Source organism: Biomphalaria glabrata, chromosome 14, assembly GCF_947242115.1.
Source record: "Biomphalaria glabrata chromosome 14, xgBioGlab47.1, whole genome shotgun sequence".
Lineage (NCBI taxonomy): Eukaryota > Metazoa > Mollusca > Gastropoda > Planorbidae > Biomphalaria > Biomphalaria glabrata.
The window spans coordinates 30,854,675-30,863,927 of NC_074724.1; the positions used below are offsets into that span (position 1 = coordinate 30,854,675).

General features: G+C 39.1%; 1 protein-coding gene across 1 annotated transcript; it reads right to left on the bottom strand.

The window, feature by feature from the left end:
* Positions 1-207: 207 nt before the first annotated feature.
* On the bottom strand, positions 208-9,186 carry LOC129922986 (uncharacterized). Its single transcript, XM_056011547.1, has 5 exons — positions 9,003-9,186; positions 6,156-6,414; positions 4,431-4,496; positions 2,898-2,936; positions 208-623 (listed from the first exon to the last, which is right to left on the bottom strand). Exons 1-5 carry the CDS (start codon positions 9,120-9,122, stop codon positions 571-573), a joined length of 537 nt encoding a protein of 178 aa, XP_055867522.1. The 5' UTR covers positions 9,123-9,186; the 3' UTR covers positions 208-570.
* Positions 9,187-9,253: the final 67 nt, after the last annotated feature.

Consider the following 9,253-nt stretch of genomic DNA (forward strand, 5'->3'; position numbering starts at 1 on the left):
GTCACGTGATACGTATTTTTCATTGTTTTATCAATATTACGACGTGGTTAAAATGTGTTTATTTACAATTGGTGAATGAGGTCCATTCAACTCCTCTTGATAGCATGATTAAATGAGCCAATAGGTAGTCCAAAACACTCACTCTCCTTCCACACCATAAATCATAGTAGGAACAGTACATAGACATATATGTATTTTTTGTTGGAAGTAAACAACAATGGATGCACTAACGAAGTGGTGAAAAACTGGATTCTTTAATTGTCTACATCCTTTTCAATGTGCTAACTAAACATTTCTTTCATATCAAGCAAAGTTGGGTAGATGCATTGATATTAAAAAAAATAATTTTAAAAATTATATTTACAAACATAATATCAAGGTAAATTGACATTTTAAAGAATATAAAATATGACCAATCAGAGAACACTTTCCTTTATAGTTCTTGGAGTTCTTTAGGCAGTAGGCTAATTTCTTTGGATAATGATATGCATTTCTGGAAGTCGTCAGAAGAGTCTTTCGGGAGAATGCTCTTGAAAATGTAATTCCTCTTGCCTGGATCTGGCTTGTGTCTCACAAGACTCCTGCTATTGTCACAAGTAATGTGCACGTCTGAAGTAGCAGACCTGAGAAAGAGATCGTTTGATTGTATCTAAGGAAATTTCAATGTTGCTTGAAGTATGGACTTCGATCAAATTGAAAACGTTTTTTTTTTAGATGGAAATATTTTAACGTAGGAAATGAAACAAACTTAAACGATAAAAATAATAATATTCTTCCTCTCTTTCCGTCTTTTATTTTTCTCTCTTTCTCTCTCTCTCTCTGCCTCCAGTCGCCTCATTATGCCTCTCTATTTCTCCTTTTAATCTCCCCTCCCCCTCACTCTCTATCTTGTTCTTTCTAGCGCTATATATAAAGGAAAAAAATATCAGCTAACAAGTAAATATGTCTGTCTGAAATCTGGATAGATGGATAATAATAATTAAATAATAACAAAAATAATAACATTCTCGTTGCCTGGCAGAGGGCGGTACTGCTGCAGACCTGCCACATCACCAGTAAATTCCTCAGTGGATACTGATACTACACTGAATTTTGTTTCTCTTTAACGAAACTCAACCTTGGAAGCGCACCAAACTGTCTGGCAGTAATCTCATCACTGCAATAAACAGCTGGGCCGTACCAGTGCTCCTTTACACGTTCGGTGTGATCAAATGGACTGACACCGACCTACATGACATTGACAGACTCACTAGAAAATTACTAACCAAGTTTCGATGCCTAAACCCCAAGTCCTCCACCATAAGGTTATACCTGCCCAGGATGGATGGGGGTCGTGGATTGCAGAACATCTTCAAATTGTGTAAGATGCAAGTTTTAAAAATACGATCAAAACTGCTCGCCTCCAGCAACAAATTAGTTTCCTTCCTACGGAAATACGACTCCGATGCAACCCCTCTGAACCTACACAATGCTGATGTCAATGTCGGTTTGGGCGACGTAGGGCATGAGATTCGCCAATGGGAAGAAAAAACACTCCACGGAAAATTTCCGGCTTCATTACATGGGGACAACATGGACAAGGCTGCTTTCTTAACATGGCTCAAAGCAGGTCATCTCTACCCTGAAACAGAAGGCTTTGTTACAGCAATACAGGACAGAGTAATCAGGACAAAAAATTACGAGTAGCATATCCTGAAATGTTGTCGACAAATGCCGAAAATGTGGAAATGTGGGCGAGTCGATTGAACACATTATGGCAGGATGTCCAGCCCTATCAGAATCAGCCTACCTAGGTCGCCATAACCAAGTTGCAAAGTTAATACACCAACACCTGGCTTTGACGTACAAATTGATCGGTAAGGACACTCCCCCTTATTATAAATACTCCCCGCAAGAGGTTCTCGAGTCTACTGAACATCTGCTATACTGGGATAGGCCTATTCTGACCGACAAAACGGTAGATTTCAATCGCCCGGATCTGCTGTTCATCGATAAAAAAAGAAAAAAAACGCTACCATTATCGATATCGCCGTACCACTGTCTCATAATTTAAGAAAAACTGAGATAGAAAAACAAAGAAAATATGGGAACCTAGGCTTGGAGATTAAGCGTCTATGGAAATTGTCCAAAATAACAATATACCCCATTGTTATATCAACCGAGGGGATAATTACAACTGACCTCACAGACACCTTCAAGGCCCTTAACATTCCTAGGAACATCTTCGTTGCCTGTCAGAGGGCGGTACTGCTGCAGACCTGCCACATCACCAGAAAATTCCTCAGTGGAAACTGTTAAAGGGACTACGATGAATTTTGTTTCTCTTTAGCGAAACTCGACCCTGGCAGCGCCAGAGAATGAATACTCGTTCATTTCTAACATAATAATAATAATGATAATTTAATTTATTAAGCGCTGTTAAAAACGTAATGTAATCCGAAGGCGTTATAACATAACAGATAGACAGATAGATAGATCGACAGACAGACAGATAGATAGATATATAGATAGTTAGATAGATAGATAGATAGATAGATAGATAGATAGATAGATAGATAGATAGATAGATAGATACATACATACATACATACATACATACATACATACATACATACATACATACATACATACATACATACATACATACATTCATACATAGATACTAAGATAGATACATAGACATAACAAAGTAGAAATCTATCAATGATCCTAAAACAATAATACTATATTAGATAGACCAATATTAAAATAAAGACAGTAAAATAAACTTCTCAAAGTCAAAAAGTATACATGACAACTGTCTTATCAATTTGAAACAATCAGTAGCTAGACCCTACTTGAAGACAGCTTGATGACATACAACTTTCTTACTGACATCTCTAAGACACACAGCCTACCTAATGGTAATCTCTGGTGTGGAGACACTAGGGTAGCACCTATGTGAAAGAGATTAAAGTGAATGAAAGTTAAAAGCGACGCGTCACAGAGGTATGAAAGAAATTGCTTACAACACAAGACACTGTAGTGACTGTTCCTCATTGTTTGTTTATTGTGTTTCTCTCTACAGAGTTTGTGTTTCTATTCCACAGTAAATCTTCTGATCATATGTCTAAAAACGTGTAAATGTGGAAACCCCCCCCCCACCCCACACCATTTTGTGTGTGTGTGTGTGTGTGTGTTTCCATGGTGAATGTGGGAAGAGATTAGCGATCAGATAATGGATAAAGATGGAGAGAGAGAGAAAGAGAGAAGAAAAGAGAGAACGGAAAGAGGTGGGGAGCGGAGGCGTAGCTAGGGTGGGGGGGGGGAAGGGGCAGGTGCATATTGCGCACCCCGGGATCCAAATGATGGCAAATTCCTAGCTACTCCACTGTTGGGGAGAGAGAGAGAGAGAGAGAGAGAGAGAGGGGGGGGGGAAAGGAGATATCGGAAAGAGTCCATGGTCAGGATCAAGTTAGGTCCTCTTCCTTTCAAGCGAGAATACTTTTAGCGAGTTTTAGGAAATTCGACCATTCTGATGCATGTCAAGTAGAGTCGCGCTAATGGGAAGTAAGGAAATGCCTGTAAAAAAATGATTGGAGTCGATCTTTTACAGACGCTCTCCCGAAACCATTATAGGCCTACACGGTCCTACTAACAGGACGAAAAGATTTTTTTTTCTTGAAGTATTTATATTAAAAAAATAAATATTTTTTTTACTTGATTTATATTGAAACATGGATTTATAAGAGTTTGTCTCCCTTGAAAAAAAAATTGCTTAAAGGTGGATGCCGTAACAGAGGTGCCCCCCCCCCCCCCCCGGAAGAACTATAGCGATCAACTTAGGCGCCGTTTTGTCCTCACTGGTTTAAAAAGGAAAGTAGCTAGGCGCCATTATGTCCTCACTGACGTAACTCTTTCTCTCCTATTTGACGATTCCATCGTTGATTTGACCCCATTAAATTTTTTTTTTTTGCCTTTTTATAAACATTAATTTGTGTCATATAAACAGAGCATGCACTCCACCTTCACTTCTATACCAAACAAAATAGTTTCTGATGACAAAGTTCTAGAAGTTTAATTATAAAAGAGAAGTGAACTACACATGAACAAAATGAATAATTCCGCAGGATCAAGGAAAAAAATTACGGAGAGAAAGAGTTAAAGTATCGCAGAAGACGAAAAGAAAACTTAAATAGAAAACAAGCGGACAACGGCTTTGTCTGCACTAGATGCGACAAAATTAGTAGGTCACAAATAGGTTTGCGTAGTCACCTGAAACACTGCACTCATCCTTAATCTTCGGAAATAATTAAGATATGTTCGATGTCGAGAAGGGGAAATAACTCTTATAGTATTGAGCTATATGGCTGTAAATGTGGAGGTCTTTCACCTACAGCTAGTTATTTCAAAAAAGTGTTTTATGTACTATCGCTATAATGTGGTCCTACCTGATTTAGATTGATATCTAATCAAATTGCGAGGGTTGCTACTTCTTCGACATTTCTCCACTGATTCTGAAATGAATATTTGAATAACAGCAATGGGACATTGCAATGTATAGGCATTGGGTCAATATCAAGATGGGTACCTGAGAACTCCGGACTTTCAACACGATGTCCCGGCATGGAACAAGACCAATCGTCATTCATAGCAGGCCTGACCACTGGCCTGTGACGTGGCAACGAGCTGTGGGTCTCCACGGACCACACGTTGAAACTTCACAGGTCAGTGTCCAGGTCTACTATGACCATTGGTCTCGTTTGGAATCCTTCACGCTGTCCTGTAATTCACCCCCCCCCCACCTCCCGCACCGTTCTGAGTGTGCTTTGGGCTGCGAGGCAATAATTAGGTTTAAGTTTAATAAGAGTTTGTGGATTTTACATACCTACATGTGAATCACAGGTATAGCACAACGTTTCACAGCATGAAGACAGATTGTGCGTGCTGATACGAATCTCAATGAGAGCGAAAGAAACGAAGCTGCCTTAGTCAAGAGAAAAAGAAAGCGCCCTATCAGTTAGTCCTAAAACAGATGCATTCCCATGCACAAACTGTGGCGAACTTAGCCGCTCCAGAATCGGCTTGATTAATCATACAAGATCCTGCCAGTGGCTGCCAGACTCAAGAAGAAACTAAAACCAGAGACACTTTTGGACAAATACATTGTCTTCTATTTCCGGAAATGGTAATGGATATAAGCATTCCATTACCTATAAAATGCTTCCAAATGGCATGCATCTCAAATAGCCTCTGACAATCAGTCCAACTTCTAGCTTTCAAGTGTGGCTCAGACATTGAGTCCGGCGGAACTGTTTTTACTAACAGAAGAAGGGGCGACGGCGAGTAAATGGCGCCTAACACAGTAAGCATCGAGCAGTTTGGGCAGTTTGCAGCACTTAGCGCTACACCCTGAAAGAGCCTGTGACGCCGCTGACCCCAAAACGTGCACGTGCCGCTTCTTTGGATACATCCGCTGTTTGGAGAGGGGGGAGACTGATGTGTGGGCGACATCAAGCTCCGACAGCAGCTAATGCCCAGACATGCATCTCATTTCAATTATAGGATCCAATATAATTTAGCGACTGACGGAAGCAACACATTTATATATATAAGAGAAATGGAGAGAGAGCGCGTATGAGGACGATGAAAGAGCGAGAAGAAAAAGGGAAGAGAGGGAGAAAAAGAGAGGAGAGAGAGAAGAGAGGAGAAAAGGAGAAAGAAAAAAGAGAGACGGGGAGGGGAAAATGAATGAAGAGATAACAGGAGGAGAGTAAATATACAAAGAGAAGAACATTAGCAAAGAAAGAAAAGAGTTATTATTATTATTATAGCTTTTATATAGCGCTACTTTCATGCTTATAGCATGCTCAGAGCGCTATGGTCCAATCTCATTTGTGGACCGGTGGGGTTGAGGGGGTATCTAGGAGTTGGTTTTCCGTGCTGCCTTTAGGCGCTCAGTAAACACAACTCTGCCCGAGTCGGGTGTCGAACCTCGAGCCCCCTTCTAGGTAGCCAAGACAAACCAAGTTCAAGCGCACTTAGCCTCTCGACCACGAGAGAGACAGAGAGAAAGATAGCAAAGAAAGGAAGAATGGAGATTTAAAAACAAAAGAGAGACAGATGGAGATAAGATACGAAAGAGAAGCAAAGCAGACGATTTCACAAGCTATTACGGTATATGAGGCCTTTGACTTTCCAGGGCGAGCTCCATACTGGCTTTGACCCTATTAGTTTTTCACTCTGTTCAGCGTCGTACCAGACAATGTGGTAGAGATTAAACATATCCATGGCATCCACAGGTTTGGTCATGTTGACATGAACGCTCCTATAATAGCCAACTTTGGTCACCACACAGTCACAATATGTATTCTCGGCATAGTCAATGAGTCTACACACTTTGAGGTTCGACCCTTCCACGCGCAATCTGCACAACTAGAAGTAAGAGAGAAGCATTTTGGGAAAATGGGATTTAGGCAAGGAAATGAGATTTAGGCAAGGAAATGGTATTTAGGCAAGGAAATAATATATGATGACATATTACATGCCAATACAAGACATGAGTACACTATGCCAAACAAATTCTGATGTCTATATGTCTTATCAATTTGTACTTAGTTATTAAGAAGTTGCGCGATAGACTAAACAATGTCAAACAAATTCTGGTAACGGAAAAAAAATCTGTGACAACATTAAACTATGAATTTAGAATTTATTACATTCGTTTTGTTTTGATCGTGTCCCAAACTGAGTAACAAGTCTATTTTACAAGTCTCTATATTTAACAAGTAATTGTCCGTTCTCTGGCGCCACACCTGTTATGTGTAAAAAAAAAAAAAAACTCATTGAATTATCAAATAAAGCTCGTTTTTAATTACAAAGCTTCTATCAACGCACTCTGTCTGTTTATCTGTCTGTCTGAGTTACAATTCTATTTTACAATTGTTTATATTTAATGAGTAATTGTCCATTCTCTGGCGTCATAAATGTTATGTGTGATAAAAAAAGGCTCATTGAATTATCAAATACAGCTTGTTTTTAATTGCAAAGCTTCTTTCAACTCACTCTGTCTGTTTATCTGTCTGTCTGAGTAACAAGTCTATTTTACTAGTGTCTATATTTAATGAGTAATTGTCCATTCTCTGGCATCATAAATGTTATGTGTGATAAAAAAAGGCTCATTGAATTATCAAATACAGCTTGTTTTTAATTGCAAAGCTTCTTTCAACTCACTCTGTATGTTTATATGTCTGTCTGAGTAACAAGTCTATTTTACTAGTGTCTATATTTAATGAGTAATTGTCCATTCTCTGGCGTCACACCTGTTATGTGTGATAAAAAAAGGCTCATTGAATTATCAAATACAGCTTGTTTTTAATTGCAAAGCTTCTTTCAACTCACTCTGTCTGTTTATCTGTCTATTTATTCCACACCCAATTTCGGATCAAGTTGAAACTCTAAACAATTACCTATTTATCTAACAAAACATGAACCAATTATTTAATTATTTCTTGGTGATTAATTGAGTTGTTTGGTATAGAATAAGGGAAAGAACTTCTAAATTATTGAGAGATATAGCTTCAAGTGAGCAGTTCATTCCCTTACATAAACAATTTTTATTTTTTTTAAAGAATTTTTTTTTATTTACCTTGTTTTTATCTGCGTTTTTCACTTGGAGGAATATTACGCAGTACACGTCAGAAGAACGCCTTTTTTTTCGTACTTGGAATTTAGAAAAAACATGTCACACTCAGGGCCGGGTGTAGACTTCATAAAGCCCAAAGCTATTTGAAATAAGGGGCCCCAATGTGTTTTTTTTTACTACAAAGTTTACGCAAGTCATTTCAAGTTAACACATGTACCGGAAGCTCAAAATTGGAACCAGTGAAATCTGCCCATGTGGAGTATCACCAGAGAATGCCGACCACGTCCTCCAAAACTGCTCTCTCTACCAAGAGGCCCGTATAAGACATTGGCCCCAAATCACCCCGATAGAAAGAAAACTATATGGAGAGCTCCCTGATTTGGAAACCACTGCGCAGTTCATCTCATGTATTGGTCTAGTCATCTGAACACTCCAAGATAACAATGAGAACGAGGAAGAAAGAAGAAGAAAGAATTTCAAGTGGATTATTTACGCCTAGTTTAGTTATCTACCAGCCAGTTTGGCGCTACAAGTCAAGATGTATTTATGTGTAAGTAAATACAGTCACATGGTAGGTTACGTTTTCATCTTTTGCATATTGTGTATCTATCTGCTAAGTTCAAACAACGAATAGATGTCTATATGTCTTATCAATTTGTACTTAGTTATTAAGAAGTTGCGCGATAGACTAAACAATGTCAAGGCCGCTATATTGAATGTCACTATTGGCAACTAAAAGCTGCACAAAAGTTTTATTGAAGCGCTTAGAAAATTTCATTCTGCAGTGCTAAAAAGAACAAACAAATATTATGAAAGTAAAAAACAAGGTTACAAAGAAAGTTTGTGTGGAAACACAAACTCAAAATCGGCCCCCGAAGTGGTCCACCCAGGCAGGTAAAAAGGTAGAATATTTTCAGAAAGAATATCAGAAATTCTATCAAAGACAAATGACAGAGAAGAATGGAGAAAGAAGGTTGACAGATCCTGTGTGGTGCCCCAGCGGTCCAGCAGACCAAAGGATAGTTGAAAGTGAATGTGAAGTTAGATGTGAACCTGGCCTAACTGATGTCTTATAATGAATATCTAATTGATCTAATTGCTTTGTAAAGGGTCAACCTCATATTCAAGTGTAATGCTAGTGTCATTGGCCTTAGAGCGAGTGGCCTTGCTTTTCTTTCTCTGGCGCTTTTCTTCTGCGCTGTTCTCTTGTCCTCTGCAATTTGTGCGTCAGTTTTCACAGCATGACGCCATGATGCTCTGTCATGTGCATCCGTCTTCCAGTTGGCAGGGTCAATGCTGAAGGCTTTCAGAGAAGCTTTGACGGTGTCCCTGAAGTGATAAACTACACTTTTTTTTAAGCTAACGACAATGGACTTACTGTTTTTTCTGAACTGTTCCGATCGACCTTCACAACAGTGATTACTTTATACAGAAACCAGTCAAACTGACGAAGGATAAGCTTGGCCCTCATAAAGATGTAGTCAACAAGTTCTACCATACCGAACTCACAATACACAGATCTCTCTTTATCGGGCTCAAAAACGATCTCTGGAAAAGCCTCGTCTGGTAGTTTGGAAGAAAATGGATAAGCACAATTTAAGACTCTAGTGTCACACAGAGGAGGGGGGC